The sequence below is a fragment of the Papio anubis genome, chromosome 7, assembly GCF_008728515.1.
Source record: "Papio anubis isolate 15944 chromosome 7, Panubis1.0, whole genome shotgun sequence".
Lineage (NCBI taxonomy): Eukaryota > Metazoa > Chordata > Mammalia > Primates > Cercopithecidae > Papio > Papio anubis.
Window position 1 is genome coordinate 85,271,302 of NC_044982.1, and position 16,150 is coordinate 85,287,451.

Sequence of the window (16,150 nt, forward strand, 5' to 3'; positions counted from 1 at the left end):
ACTAATAAAAACCACAGAGCAGCACCCTTTTAAATGTTGAATTTTATGGTATGTGAGTGACATTTCAATTGAAAACAGATGTGACATTTCAGTTGAAAAAGGATACATCACTGACTTATGGACAGTCATTCTTTTTTGTCATATCTCATGGACCCTACACCAGGATACTTGCCAGTTAAAGACATAAATGAAACTCTGGTGCTACCAGCCTCAAAAGGTAACTCCTACGCCTGAGGATGGACACCTTTTAGAATTAAAAGAACTCTCAGTCATTGTGGGACATCTTGCTAGCCTTCATAGAGACTGATTTACTGTCAGCTCTTTTCTTCTCATCTCTTTTTTTTTCTTTTTTTTGAGACAGAATCTTGCGCTATAGCCCAGGCCGGAGTACAGTGGCTCGATCTTGGCCCACTGCAGCCTCCACCTCCCAGTTTCAAGTGATTCTCCTGCATCAGCCTCCCAATTAGCTGGGGCTGCAGGTGCCTGCCACCATGCCTGGCTAATTATTATTATTATTATTATTTTTTTTTTCTATTTTTAGTAGAGACGGGGTTTCACCATGTTGGCCAGACTGGTTTCGAACTCCTGACCTTGTGATCCGCCCGTCTCGGCCTCCCAAAGTGCTAGGATTACAGGCTTGAGCCACTGCGCCCGGCCGGTTGGGAGAATTTTTGAAGTAGTAGTAGACACAACAGTAGTATGACATAACATAGAATATGTCTTGATGTGGTTGGTTGGACTAAAGGTATGAAAGTAGATGCTTGTAGGAAAATAATAGTCAAAAGCTGATGTTTTTGAGTAACACCATACCTGAGAGATGGGTTTGTTTATATTTATATTTATGAAAGGAGAGAGTGCCAAAATACGTTATTTGAATTTTGAAAACTGGGGACTTTCTGCATTGAAAGGCATGTGTTTCAGAGAGTAGGAGACTTCTAGGCTACTTTGAAAAGCTAACAGATGACTCTGAGACGTGTCATTTTAGGTGGAGAGGGCACCCTGGGCTTGGAAGTTTTGGATTTGCTCATAGCTACACTATTAGTTATATCTTTGTTTTGGGAACCTGTGTGTCATACATATAGGTGCCAGAAGGATTTTAGATGGTGACATAGATTAGTATACACTTTTGGCATAAATCAGTTACTAGACTTTTTTGTTTTTTGAGACATGATCTGGCTCTGTTGCCCAGGCTCAAGTGCAGTGGCACATCACAGCTCACTGCAACCTCTGCCTCCCGGGTTCAAACAATTCTCCTACCTCAGCCTCCTGAGTAGCTGGGACTACAGGCACATGGCCACCATGGCTGGCTAATTTTTGTATTTTTAGTAGAGATTAGGTTTCGCTGTGTTGCCCAGGCTGATCTTGAACTCCCGAGCTCAAACGATGTGTCCACCTTGGCCTCCAAAAAGTGCTAGGATTATAGGCGTGAGCCCTGGCATCTGGCTGGACTTAAATTTTGATAAAATGTTTATTTCTTAGTATTCCTTTTAGATTAGTTTCTTATTGTGTCCTGGACTTGTTGAGTAGGTGGGAGATACTTCTTTGTAGGAGAGGCATTTGGGTCTGAATCAGTCTGCTGTATGACTGAGTTGAGTGGTGGTCTGATTAAATTTTTACCCAATACTGGTGTTTACAAATCTTCTTGAGGGCATTCTTCAGGTAGATTTTGTTAGCCTCCTTGGTGTTGCTTTTCTTTTTGAGATGGAGTCCACCCTGTTGCCCAGACTGGAGTGCAGTGGCGCGATCTCAGCTCACTGCAACCTCTGCCTCCTGGGTTCAAGCAATTCTCCTGCCTCAGCTTCCTGAGTAGCTGGGATGACAGGCACACACCACCACTCCCGGCTCTTTAGTAGAGACGGGGTGTTTGGTTGGCCGGGCTGGTCTGGAACACCTGACCTAGAGATCCGGCTGCCTCAGCCTCCCAAAGTGCTGGGATTACAGGCGTGAGCCATCATGCCCAGCTGGTGTTGCTTTTTCTTTCCTTAATTAGCGTTACTGAGATTTAATTCATATACCAGAAGATTCATCCATTTAAAGTATACAGTTCACTTTAGTAAATTCAGAGTTGTGCAGTTAGGAACGTGATCTAATTTTAGAACATTCTATCACACTACAAATTATTTCTGTATGGATTTGCCTATTTGGGGCATTCATATAAGTGGAATTGTACAATATATGTCTTGTGACTGGCTTTGTCCTCTTAGAATATTTTCATGGTTCATCCATGTTGTACCATGTATCAGTACTTCCTTTCCTTTTATGGTTACTCCGTTTTGTTATTCTTTCGTCAGTTGATGGACATTTGAGTTTTTTGGTACATCTTTGAAAATGCCACTGTGGCCAGGCATAGTGGCTCCCGCCTGTAATCCCAGCACTTTGGGAGGCCCGGGACAGGACACATCACGAGGTCAGGAGGTCGAGACCATCCTGGCTAACACGGTGAAACCCCCTCTCTACTAAAAACACAAAAAATTAGCCAGGCCTTGTGGCAGGTGCCTGTAGTCCCAGCTACTGGTGAGGCTGAGGCAGGAGAATGGCATGAACCTGGGAGGCGGAGCTTGCAGTGAGCTGAGATTATGCCACTGCACTCCAGCCTAGGCGATAGAGCGAGACTCCGTCTCCCAAAAAAAAAAAAAAAAAAAAAAAAATCTGCTGTGGAGATTGGTATGCAAATTTTTGTATGGTCATGTGTTTTCATTTCTTTTAAGTATGTATACCTAGGAGAAGTGCTGGGTTGTATGATGATTATATGGTCAGCCTGACCAACAGCCAAACTGTTTACCAAAAGTGGCTGTACGCTTTTATATTCTCATCAGTCATGTGGAAGGTTCCAGTTCTTCAGCTTACATTCATATCTGTCTCTTGCTTTTATCCATTCTAGAGTGTAGTGGTATCTCAGTCAGAATTTAATTGCATTTTCTTCAAAAATATTGAATGTCTTTTCATGTGCTTTCCAGCTCCCCCCCTTGTTTTTTTGAAACCGAGTCTCCCTCTGTCACCCAAGCTGGAGTGCAGTGGCGCCATCTCAAGCTCTGTCTTCTGAGTTCACACCATTCTCCTGCCGCGGCCTCCTGAATAGCTGAGACTACAGGCACACGCCACCACGCCTGGCTAATTTTTTTGTATTTTTAAGTAGAGACGCGGTTTCACCGTGTTTGCCAGGATGGTCTCAATCTCCTGACCTCGTGATCTGCCTGCCTTGGCCTCCCAAAGTGCTCGGATTACAGGTGTGAGCCACTGCCCCTGGCCCAGCCATTTGTTTACTCTTCCACAAATGTATTCAGATGCTTTGCCGATTTTTGTATAGGATTTGTTATATATTCTGGAAACAAGACTCTGAATACAACATCTGACACTGCCCCCTTTACCTCCCAGTTTCAAAGGATCATCCTGAGTTCCTGGAATACAGGTGCAGCACCACACTTTTTTTTTTGTATTTTTAGTAGAGACGGGGTTTCACCATGTTGCCCAGGCTGGTCTCAAACTCCTGGTATTAGTCACTGGGCCTGGCCAACAGCTGATTTAAAAAAAAAAAAAAAAAGGCCGGGCGCGGTGGCTCAAGCCTGTAATCCCAGCACTTTGGGAGGCCGAGACGGGCGGATCACGAGGTCAGGAGATCGAGACCATCCTGGCTAACACGGTGAAACCCCGTCTCTACTAAAAATACAAGAAAATTAGCCGGGCGAGGTGGTGGGCGCCTGTAGTCCCAGCTACTTGGGAGGCTGAGGCAGGAGAATGGCGTGAACCCGGGGGGGCGGAGCTTGCAGTGAGCCGAGATCGCGCCACTGCACTCCAGCCTGGGGCACAGAGCAAGACTCCGTCTAAAAAAAAAAAAAAAAAAAAAAAAAACCTTGAAAATACGTTCAATGTTTTTGTAAAGTATGATATTCAACTTTTTTCTGATTTTCATTGGGAAATCCTCTCCCTTGGTCCTTATCAAGCTAGAAAATCAAAACAGCAGTCCTCTGCCTTTTCAGCTATTACATAGATAGGGTTTGGTTTGTTACACATTGTTGATTGTGTGATTTATGGACTATTATTTCCTAGAAGCAGTTGGGAACTTCATTTATTTACTCAACAATTATTTGTTATGATCCTGCTGTGAGGCATTGTATATAGCAGGAATACTATAATAAGAAATAGAGGCCGGGCGCGAAAGCGGTGGCTCACGTCTGTAATCCTAGCACTTTGGGAGGCAGAGGCAGGTGGATCACCTGAGGGTCAGGAGTTCGAGACCAGCCTCGCTAACATGGTGAAACCGCATTTCTACCAAAAATACAAAAAATTAGCTAGGCGTGGTGGCATAAGGCATAATGTCTTTAGCTTTCACTTTGAATGAGATGGGAAGCTATTAGACGCTTTGTGAAGACAATGGGAGGGTCTTACTCATATTTTAACAAGATCACTCTTACTGAGAAAGATAATGGGTGGCTGTTAGATTTATCCACCAGAGAAGCAGTGATTTTTGGTGGGACCACAGAAACGGCAGTGGGAGTGTTGAAAAGCAGATGGGGCCGGGCGCGGTGGCTCAAGCCTGTAATCCCAGCACTTTGGGAGGCCGAGACGGGTGGATCACCAGGTCAGGAGTTTGAGACCAGCCTGGTTAACACGGTGAAACCCCGTCTCTACTAAAAAGTACAAAAAACTAGCCGGGCGAGGTGGCGGGCGCCTGTAGTCCCAGCTACTCGGGAGGCTGAGGCAGGAGAATGGCGTAAACCCGGAAGGCAGAGCTTCCTGTGAGCTGAGATCCGGCCACTGCACTCCAGCCTGGGCAACAGAGCGAGACTCTGTCTCAAAAAAAAAAGAAAAAAGAAAAGCAGATGGATTTTGAAGGTGATGCTGAGAAATTTGCTGGTGGTGTGAGGCCTGAGAGAGGAATCAGAGTTGTAGCCAGTGTTTTTGTCTGGACAACTGGAATTATGGAATTTACAGTGATAGTGATTGGGAGGAGCTAAGGTGAGGAGCAAATATCATAGATCAGTTGTGGACATGTTAAAGTTGATCCATTTGGAGAGAGATTAAGCAGTTGTTTATATGGTTCTAAGGGAGTCATCTGCTTAGAGTTTATAAAAGCACAATACTGGATGAGTGGAAACAGAAAAGAGATTCTGGGGGTACTGTGACCTTTAAAGAATGTGGTGATAAGGAAAAAATGAGCAAAGGAGATTGAAAATGCCAAAATGAAAAATAGGACAAAACATACAAGCATGAAGTATCTTGGAAGCTGTATGAACATATGTCAAAAGAGTAGAAAGGCAAACGAGCTCTGTCACATGTCATTAATAGTTCAAGTAGTGGGAGAATTTAGAAAATGTCTTTTTGAATTAGCAGTGTCATTGGTGACCTTTGACAAAGGTAGGTACTGGTAAAGGCAAAAATCTCACACAGGTATTTCAGGTGAATGGAAAGGTAGAAATTGGAGTCAGCATAGAAAACATACAATAAAAATCACCCTTTTGGTGTATAATTCCTGCATCAGATTTGATTTACAAAATGCATAGTCATAAAACCATTACTATAACCAAGATAGAAATAGTTCCCAATTCTCTGAAATACACTTTTGTCTTCAACCACTTTTCCTTCACTCTGTTCCCTAGCAATCATATCTGTTCCTTGAAAACAATTTTATTGTAAGGATTTTTTTGTATTTTATTTTATTGTATTTTATTTTTGTAATTTATTTTATTGTATTTTACTCTTCTATCTTGATAAAATGAGAATAAAGGAATGAGAATAAAGGAATCAGTGGGCTCATGTTTTTCAAAATACTGTTACGTAATTTCAGCTTTATTTTAAAAATAATTTTTTTCTTTTTATTTTTTTTCTTTTTCTTTTCCTTCCTTCCCTCCTTCCTTCCTTCCTTCCTTCCTTTCCTTCCTTCCTTCCTTCCTTCCTTCCTTCCTTCCTTCCTTCTCTTCCTTCCTTCTCTTCCTTCTCTTCCTTCTCTTCCTTTTCTTCCCTCCCTCCCTTCCTCCCTTCCTTGTAAATGCTTCGTTCTGTCGCCAGGCTGGAGTGCAGTGGCGTGGTCTTGGCTCACTGCAGCCTCTGCCTCCTGGGTTCAAGTGATTCTCCTGCCTCCGCCTCCCAAGCAGCTGTGATTACAGGCACACGCCACCATACCCGGCTCTAATTTTTGTATTTTTGTAGAGATGGGGTTTCACCATGTTGGCCAGGCTGGTCTTGAACTCCTGACCTCATGATTGGCCCACCTTGGCCTCCCAAAGTGCTGGGATTACAGGCATGAGCCAATGCAATTTTTTTTCTTTGTCTCACAGGCTGGTCTTGATCTCCTGGGCTCAAGCAGTCTGCCTGCCTTGGCCTTCCAAAGTGCTGGGATTACACAGAGCCACTGCATGCGACTCAATTTCAGTTTTTTTTTTTTGGAGACAGAGTGTCGCTTTGTCTCCCAGGCTGGAATGCAGTGGTGGGATCTCAGCTCACTGCAACCTCTGCCTCCCAGGTTCAAGCAGTTCTCGTGCCTCAGCCCCCTGAGTAGCTGGGACTATAGGTGCGTGCCACACACCCTGCTGATTTTTTATATTTTAGTAGAAACTGGGTTTCACCATGTTGACCAGGCTGGTCTCTTTAACTCCTGACCTCAGGCAATCCGTCTGCCTCTGCCTCCGAAAGTGCTAGGATTAAAGGCATGAACTACTACGCCTAGCCTCAATTTCAGTTGTTTAAAAAATAAAAATTGCACCACACTGTTGGTTTAAAATTTTATCTTTGGTGAACATCGATACTGACATATGGGAGTATGTGTATTGTTGAATATCATGACGAATAATGTTAAAATTCTTTGGTACTGCGCACGGTGGCTCATGCCTGTAATTGCAGCACTTTGGGAGGTTGAGACTGGTGGAGTTCACGACCAGCATGGCTAATAACATGGTGAAACTCCATCTCTACAAAAATTACAAAACCTAGTTTGGCTTGTTTTGGTAATTTTCGTGTACCTGTAATCCAAGCTACTTGGGAGGCTGAGGCCATATACAGAAGAAAAGTCAGGGATTTTTTTTTTCCCCCTTTCTTAAAACAGTTTTCAATCCAGTCAAGTTTCTGAATTGAGGATTGATCTAGGACTCAAGCAACCTGCATGTTACAGACTAGATTCTTTTTGACTCAGAAAGTTTTCACGTGCATTTTCAAATTGTCTGGTTTTGTGTTAAGATAGTTTCCTAATGAAATCACTTTTTCCCTTAATATGCTATCTTGCATATTTTAAGATGTCAAATTTTATTCCTCTTAAAATAAGTATGTACATTTAATGTATTTTTTCTTCTCTGTTTCCAAGTTGTCAGTCAGTGGAGCCATTTTCAGTCAAATGACTTAGAATTTGCAAAAATATCCCTAAATACTAATATCTGTAATTCTTTCTGATAGAATATTACAGAACCAATTATTGATTGATGCCATTGGCTCAATATAGGAGCTATTGCTACCTATTCTTGGTAGTAGGGATGTATGTGGTGTTCCCCAACCCGTATCAGTGATCTTTGGACAAGGCTAACCCAACAATGTGGTGTAATAACTTGTTTCCATTTTTTCCCCCTTAATTACCAGAATTATATTTTCTTTAAAAATTATGTTAGTTTCCCCATGTGGTGAATACCTTGTATAGCTCCAGTGGTGAGCAAATGAGATACTGGTTTACAATTTAATCATTTTATATTTTAAATGAGTGGTGCTTGCAGTTGATAGTATCTGGGTAAACTGGTGCTAGATTAACCAAGACAGATGTTTGTGGTGAAGTACTTGCAAATAACATTAGAAATCATCTATTTCAGTTTAGAAATAAAACACAAGGTACAGAAATTTTGCTGGTTGATTTTATTTTTAAGCACAAAAGCAAGAATTCCAACTACATTATGAATAGATTTTATTCTTGGTCACAGTTTGACGTATTGTTATTTAAATTGTAATATAAACCTATATTAAACTTTTATATCAGTTTATCTTTTTATCCACACAGTTAAGAGTTTGAGGCAGATGTCTGTCATCAATTGGTAGTTCATAAAAACGACTTCTTTGGTTCTCTTAATTTTTGTTTTGAGACAGAGTCTTACCCTGTGATCCATGCTGGAGTGCAGTGGTGCGATCTTGACATACGACCTCCACCTCTTAGGTTCAAGCGATTCTTGTCCCCCAGCCCCCTCAGTACCTGAGATTACAGGAGTGTGCCACCACACCTGGCTAAGTTTTTGTATTTTTAGTAGACACTGGGTTTCACCATGTTGGTCAGGCCTGTCTCCATCTCCTGGCCTCAAATGAGCAGCCCACCTTAGCCTCCCAAAGTGCTGGGATTACAGGTGTGAGCCACCCTGTCTGGCAAAATCTGTTGACATTTTTAAGATGAGAACCAGCTGTGGTCCATTAAGTAAGTCCATGCACCAAATGATAGCTTTATTAATAGATTAACTTCTAATTTTTTCTACTCTGGTATAGTGTTGACATGTCTTATTAGTCAGGTTTTTGAGGCCCAGGAAATGTCACTGTGTTGCAGCTAATGTCTTACGGTCAGAATTTCGATTTAAGAATCTTCCCTTTGAAAACCTTTTCTTAGTACGTATCTTGTAATGCTTTTACATTTGGAGATTGGGGTAGACATTCTTTGTCTTTTTTTTTTGTGGTAGGGGAGATAAAAGCTTTTACTCTGTCTCCCAGGCTGGAGCACAGTGGCTCTCTGCAACCCCCGCTGCTTCCTTCCTCTGTTCAAGCCTCCTGAGTAGCTGAGATTACAGGTGTGCCACTGCATCCAGCTGGTGTGTTTTGTCTTTTTTTTTCTTTCTTTTTTTTTCTTTTTTCTTTTTTTAAAAGACGGAGTCTTGCTCTGTCACTGAGGCTGGAGTGCAATGACATGATCTCAGCTTACTGCAACCTCTGCCTTCTGGGTTCAAGCAGTTCTCCTGCCTGAGCCCTCCTGAGTAGCTGGAATTACAGGTGTGTGCCAGCATGCCCAGCTAATTTTGGTATTTTTAGTAGAGATGGGATTTCACCATGTTGTTCAGGCGTTTCTTGAACTCCTGGCCTCATGATCTGCCTGCCTCCACCTCCCAAAATGTTGGGGTTACAGGCGTGAGTTTCCATGCCTGGCTGGTGTGTTTTGTCTTTTTTGTTTTGTTTTGTTTTTTGAGGTGGAGTTCGCTCTGTTGCCCAGGCTGGAGTGCATTGGCCAGATCTCAGCTCACTGGAAGCTCCGCCAGCCTCCCAAGTAGCTGGGACTACAGGCGCCCGCCACCTCGCCCAGCTAGTTTTTTTGTATTTTTTAGTAGAGAAGGGGTTTCACAGTGTTAGCCACGATGGTCTCGATCTCCTGACCTCGTGATCTGCCCATCTCGGCCTCCCAAATTGCTGGGATTACAGGCTTGAGCCACCGCGCCTGGCTGTGTTTTGTCTTAATCTGTTCAGGTAATTAATGTCTCTGGAGTGTTTTAATTTCTTTCAAGAGGTAGTTAATTACTTTTAATCTGACTTGATTTTATACCAACACTTAACCATCGAGTTTGATTATGGGTACAGTTATAATTCTCCTAGAGTTAATTCTTTTTCCCCTGGTAAAAGATTTTAAACAGCCTAGGCTTAATCAGTAAATAATCAGCAGCTATTGTTGCCTATTGTATAGCTTTCTCAGTGAGAATTTCTAGTTAATTTTTAGCTGGTGCTTGAAGTAGTCATACTGAGCTTCTTAATATATATCCCTTTTAACTTAAAGGTTGTCACACTATGTATGTTTTTTTTCTATTTTCACACTTAACATTTTTCGAGGCAAGGACTACTTCCTCAAATGTGAATGAGAGTCCATTTCTGCCTGAGCAGCATTCTGTGTAACTAAAAGCCCTTTAAGCCCTACTGGCTGAAATAGTGTGAAATATTTTTCTTCAGAAAAGTAGAGAATTTGACTCCTGATTGTGTTCATGGGACTGTTACATAGATTCAAAACAAAATTGTATTACTTGCTTCATTTTGGTTATGGTCAGATGAAATAGTAGGTTTTAAAAGGAAATTCCAGTGACAGTAGGGAACTAGGTAGCTAGCTCGTTGGTTTAGATGCAGGTGCTGGTGAAGGTTAGTGGCTTAGGAGGTAGATTAGATATATCCATTGGACTGGGGCTTAAGCTCAGTTTAATGCTCATGGATACGGATAACTCATTTTGATTTACCTCCAGAAATTGTTATTACGCAATTTGTGCAAGTGTTATCTCACACAAAGGGTATCAGTTTCTGAACACTGATATTTTATAGTTTCTGTATCATACTTTGAAATATTTTGGTCAAAAAGAGCAAAAGTTTGACAAAATGGGAAAGTAGTAGTGATAATAAAAAGTTTTTTTTTTTTTTTGCGTTAATTCCCATGAATGGATTAAACTAACAGATTAACCATACTTAGGGGAAATGCCAACTTTTTTTTTTTTTTTCTTTTGAGATAGTGTTGCTCTGTTCCCCAGGTTCAAGTGCCGTGGTGCAGTCATGGTATTCTCTCACCTCCTGGGCTCAACCAGTCTTCCCACCTCAGCTTTCCTTGCTCTTTTTTAATTTAGGAAAATGTTCCTGTCCATAGCCACTCTTGGGACAAGATTAAACATTACTTTGTTGATCTAGCGTGGAAAACACTTTAGGTTAACAGGGGAGAGAATTAGCAATGAGATCTTGTAAATGTTTTTACTACAGGAAGATTGGAGATACTACAACTCAGAATAACTTGCCACCATTGTATATGTATAAGAGGGAGTATCATGACAAGGATGATTAATAAAATTTTTAAAGTTCTTGATTACATCACATTTATTTTTTAAGAAATCTTTGGAGTTAGGCAGAGCAGTTGGTAGGTGTATTTTTATAGAGTACCTGGGCCTTTGCATTAAGTTAGTTGCATTTTTAAAAAGCTTGTAGAATTAAAGGACTTTTTCATATGTTGCCACAATGGAAATGACAATGTGGAATGTATAAAGTTTAGAACTGATGTCCATGTAAGAAGTATTTGTTCTGTTTTGAATTTTCTGTTTACAAATGTAAGTGTACCAAGCTACTGCTTTGGAGTATCTTTATCAATCACTGGGATACTAAATTTATTATTATAAGACATTTGAAATTAAGATTTCTTTTTTTTTTTTTTGAGAGTCTCGCTCTGTTACCCAGGCTGGAGTGCAGTGGCCGGATCTCAGCTCACTGCAAGTTCTGCCCCCTGGGTTCACACTATTCTCCTGCCTCAGCCTCCTGAGTAGCTGGGACTACAGGTGCCCGCCACCGCGCCCGGCTAGTTTTTTGTATTTTTTAGTAGAGACGGGGTTTCACTGTGTTAGCCAGGATGGTCTCGATCTGACCTCGTGGTCCGCCCATCTCGGCCTCCCAAAGTGCTGGGATTACAGGCTGGAGCCACTGCGCCTGGCCTGAAATTAAGATTTCTAATAGAAACATCAGTTAGTTGAGCAACCAGTATTTATTTGAGTGCTAAGTGTGTACTGGCCAGTGAATTTAGACACAGGTAAATAGTGAACAAGATAGACAGTGGTCTCTGCCCTGTTGGAATTAAGTGTAAATTTAGTTAGAAATAATACTACCTGTTTTTATATGAGATATTTTATATCAGTAGTATTTATACCCAGCGAACACATTTTGCTATGATTCCCAGTTACATGAAATTGCCCTGATTTTATAGATCTGAAATTTTATGTGGTTCAGCCTTTTATCACTAGTTGTAATAATTTTTGTGCTTCTGTGGGTGAAAAGAATCAGGTTTCGCTAATGCTAAATACCACTGTTTACATACCCTTTTAATTGGAACCTTTTTAAGAGTATTTGAATTGTTTTTTGTAATGTATATATGAAAAGAATAAGATCCAAACAAAGGCTATTCATTATAATAAATGCCCTGTTAATACTTCCACTAGTACAGAGAAGCCATTTATATCCAGTGCTAAAGGCCAGCCAACCGTACAATTTGATATGTATGATTTTCTTAAGGAAAAGTTGCTGCAATATTAAAACTATTTTATATGCCTAGGTAAAGAAATAATAGGATAAGATTTCTAAACCCCACTATGGAGATTTTTGCTGGCCTTCTTAATGAAATTTAATAAAAAGAAATGACTGAGAGACAATATTCGTTTATTATTTATCATAAGGTATGTTGAATTGTGCTGAGATAATGTTAGGTTTGAATGAATTCCATTTTCCTTTTATCCAATAGGATGTACAGTTACCCAGCACGTGTACCTCCTCCTCCTCCTATTGCTCGGGCTGTAGTGCCCTCGAAACGTCAGCGTGTATCAGGAAACACCTCACGAAGGGGCAAAAGTGGCTTCAATTCTAAGAGTGGACAGCGGGGATCTTCCAAGTCTGGAAAGTGTATGTATTATTTCATTTTGTGATTTTGGTATCTCTTGTGTTTTGAAATAGGGAAGCTAATGCAGTTAAAATATTGTTGTGCCACATGACTTTGTGTATTCAAAATAATGGAAGAGGCCAGCTGTGTGGTGGCTCATGCCTGTAATCCCACCACTTTGGGAGGCCCAGCAGGCGGATCACCTGAGGTCGGGAGTTCGAGACCAGCCTGTCCAACATGGAGGAACCCCATCTCTACTGAAAATACAAAAAATTAGCCAGGGATGGTGGTGCATGCATGTTATCCTAGCTAATTGGGAGGCTGAGGCAGGAGAATCGCTTTTACCCAGGAGGCAGAGGTTGCAGTGAGCCGAGATTGTGCCATTGCATTCCAGCCTGGGTGATAAGAGCGAACTCCATCTCAAGAAAAATAATTTTAAAAATCCAAAATAATGGAGGAGACGAGATTGTGACTGAGTGGCCAATTCTAGACTGCAACAGCTAGGTGATTTGAAAGATGTCATTTGACTTTATTTAGTTGAGGTGTGTGTTAAGTTTCTGAGGGTTTTTTTGTGGGTTATTTAAAAACTAAAATTCAGATAGTGTTCAGTATATTGATTTTTAAACTTTTCTGTATTGAACTCCTGTAACTGGAAATATGGAAGGCAGTAAAACAACAGAAGGTCTGATGCAGTGACTTACGCCTGTAGCCCCAGATGCTTAGGGGGAGGCTAAGACCCTGGGGATTTAGGCTGTGGTGGGAGGATTGCATGAGGCCAGGAGTTCACTGTGATCATACCTGTGAATAGTCACTGCACTCAGAACTGGGCAATGTAGCGATAACCCAAGTCTAAAAGATACTTAAAAAAAAAAAATTACAGTAAGTAATTATAAGCTTTATAGTAGAACCAAGGGCCTTTATTACAGGGAAATCTGTACTGGCTCTGTTTCTCCCTGGGTGCTCCTGATGTAGTCTAGTGCCAGTGTATTTGCTAACTCATATCTTCTGTACATTTGATTTTAATCCATTATTTTGTTTATGTTAAAGTGAAAGGAGATGACCTTCAGGCCATTAAGAAGGAGTTGACCCAGATAAAACAAAAAGTGGATTCTCTCCTGGAAAACCTGGAAAAAATTGAAAAGGAACAGAGCAAACAAGCAGGTAAATGGGTTTTCTGCTTGTTGGGTATATAGTTGGGTTAGTTACGTAAGGCACTTGAAAGTATATGTTGGAATAGTGGAATATAAAGCAATGTAATATGAAACTTGGGGAGTGTGAATTGGGAAGGGTATTTGTGTGGGAGGATTTAGATTTGTGCTGCAGTTCTGTGATCCTTAGTGGGGACTGTCTACATCCTGTGGACATTACTGCCCCTAGACAGACTTGTCCTTCTCATCCCCAGTAGAGATGAAGAACGATAAGTCAGAAGAGGAGCAGAGCAGCAGCTCCGTGAAGAAAGATGAGACTAATGTGAAGATGGAGTCTGAGGGGGGTGCAGATGACTCTGCTGAGGAGGGGGACCTACTGGATGATGATGATAATGAAGATCGGGGGGATGACCAGGTGAAAACCACGGGAAAGGAAAGAAAAAGGTGGTGGAGGGGGGCTCAGGGACACATGGAGTGCCTCTAACTCCATCCTATTTGTGTCTGTTTCTCACAGCTGGAGTTGATCAAGGATGATGAAAAAGAGGCTGAGGAAGGAGAGGATGACAGAGACAGCGCCAATGGCGAGGATGACTCTTAAGCACATAGTGGGGTTTAGAAATCTTATCCCATTATTTCTTTACCTAGGCGCTTGTCTAAGATCAAATTTTTCACCAGATCCTCTCCCCTAGTATCTTCAGCACATGCTCACTGTTCTCCCCATCCTTGTCCTTCCCATGTTCATTAATTCATATTGCCCCGCGCCTAGTCCCATTTTCACTTCCTTTGACGCTCCTAGTAGTTTTGTTAAGTCTTACCCTGTAATTTTTGCTTTTAATTTTGATACCTCTTTATGACTTAACAATAAAAAGGATGTATGGTTTTTATCAACTGTCTCCAAAATAATCTCTTGTTATGCAGGGAGTACAGTTCTTTTCATTCATACATAAGTTCAGTAGTTGCTTCCCTAACTGCAAAGGCAATCTCATTTAGTTGAGTAGCTCCTGAAAGCAGCTTTGAGTTAGAAGTATGTGTGTTACACCCCCACATTAGTGTGCTGTGTGGGGCAGTTCAACACAAATGTAACAATGTATTTTTGTGAATGAGAGTTGGCATGTCAGATGCATCCTCTAGAAAAATAATTAGTGTTATAGTCTTAAGATTTGTTTTCTAAAGTTGATACTGTGGGTTATTTTTGTGAACAGCCTGATGTTTGGGACCTTTTTTCCTCAAAATAAACAAGTCCTTATTAAACCAGGAATTTGGAGAAAAAAAACCCTGGTTTTTTATTTTTGTATTTTATTATTGTTTGCTTCAAACTTTGTTTTACAGCGTCCTCCACAAAACCTCTGAATGTACTAGATACATTTTTCTTGGAGTCATAATCATGATACATACCAACACAACACTACTCAAATTATATTTCATTGAGTTGCATGTTGCATTGAGGAGTCAAATAACTTGACATACAGTGGCGATTGTTTTTCAAAATGGCTTTTACATCCTAATGAAAGTTCAGTGCTTTGTGGTCCAGCTGGCACCCTTTTTGAGGTTTTTGTTGTGTGCTAAATTGTTTTGTCCTTAAATAGGAGAGACTCAAAAACAAGATTTCAGGAAAATTGCAACAGCTGGACAATGGAACTCCCCCTGCTTTCTTCTGTTTTGTTCTTTTAATTACTATTTATAGCCTCAGTTACCTTCTGAATTCTGAAGTGTATATCTCCATGTTACTGAAAACGAGAAAACTCTTATTTCCTGATACTCCACAGTCTTGCCTTCCCAGGTGATTGAGAACATAAAGAATGTTACATTTATTTTACCTTAAATGATCTTTTACCCCTATTAGCTGATCTTTGTGTTTTCCCTCAACTTTATTAATTACAGTTATTGTATTTTTAGCATCCAGTCTTACTTAAAATGAATATATTAAACAGCTACCAGTGTTGTGATACCTCATCCTTGAAAGGCTTAGTTGATTTGTGTTTTAAACTTCAGTTTTTCCAGCACAGCAGAAAATGGAGTTTATAATTTTTGTGCACACAAACCTTGGATTCCCCTATAAAGTTGCTATTGTTTCATAGCATGCAGCACTGGCCTTTTTTCATCCTACTCATTACAGGCAAAACTCCTGTCTTATTTATAAGGATTTTATAGATCATTTTCTATATCAGGTGACAAAAGCAGAAAAGAATGAAGAGGCTGAACTATGAACTACCCTTGGAGCCCATATACATGATATAGGCAATTTCTTTTGTATGTTAATTCGGTCAAAAATACTACCCACTTGATGTTTTCTGATCTGATGTGAGCTCATGTTACATAGACTTTTAGTAAGTAACCCATGACTAGAAAATAAACTGGATGCTTAGGAGAGAGTGTCAGATGTATAAGATGCTAATAAAACATGTTTAATATTATGTTGTTAGTTGTAAGTTTTTGGGAAATACTGGAAAAATTAGTCCACAATCAAGTGTCTACTTTTCACTTCACTGTAGGGCCTCTTTCCTCACACAGAGCAGTCTATTTAGCTGTGAATACCACAATCTGCAGATGCTCAAGTCCCTTACATAAAATGGCATAGTATTTGTATGTAACCTATGCATATTCTCCTGTATACTTTAAATCATCTCTACATTAAAATACCTGATAAAATGTAAATGGTATGTAAATAGTTGTAACTACT

At 40.7% G+C, this 16,150-nt stretch overlaps 1 protein-coding gene across 17 annotated transcripts in view; it reads left to right on the forward strand.

Moving 5' to 3' along the window:
- HNRNPC (heterogeneous nuclear ribonucleoprotein C) overlaps window positions 1–15,884 on the forward strand; it is a 59,437-nt gene extending 43,553 nt beyond the window's left edge. For 13 of the 17 annotated variants that reach the window (XM_009211105.2, XM_003901532.3, XM_009211106.2 and 10 more), the window contains 4 exons: window positions 12,188–12,345; window positions 13,370–13,483; window positions 13,725–13,885; window positions 13,985–15,884. In XM_009211105.2, coding sequence (XP_009209369.2) covers window positions 12,188–12,345; window positions 13,370–13,483; window positions 13,725–13,885; window positions 13,985–14,068 — 517 coding nt within the window. In that variant the 3' untranslated portion in view covers window positions 14,069–15,884. The remainder of the gene's footprint in view (window positions 1–12,187; window positions 12,346–13,369; window positions 13,484–13,724; window positions 13,886–13,984) is intronic. The other 4 variants (XM_017961014.1, XM_017961016.1, XM_017961015.1 and 1 more) reach the window with 1 other exon arrangement.
- The last annotated feature ends 266 nt before the right edge of the window (window positions 15,885–16,150 follow it).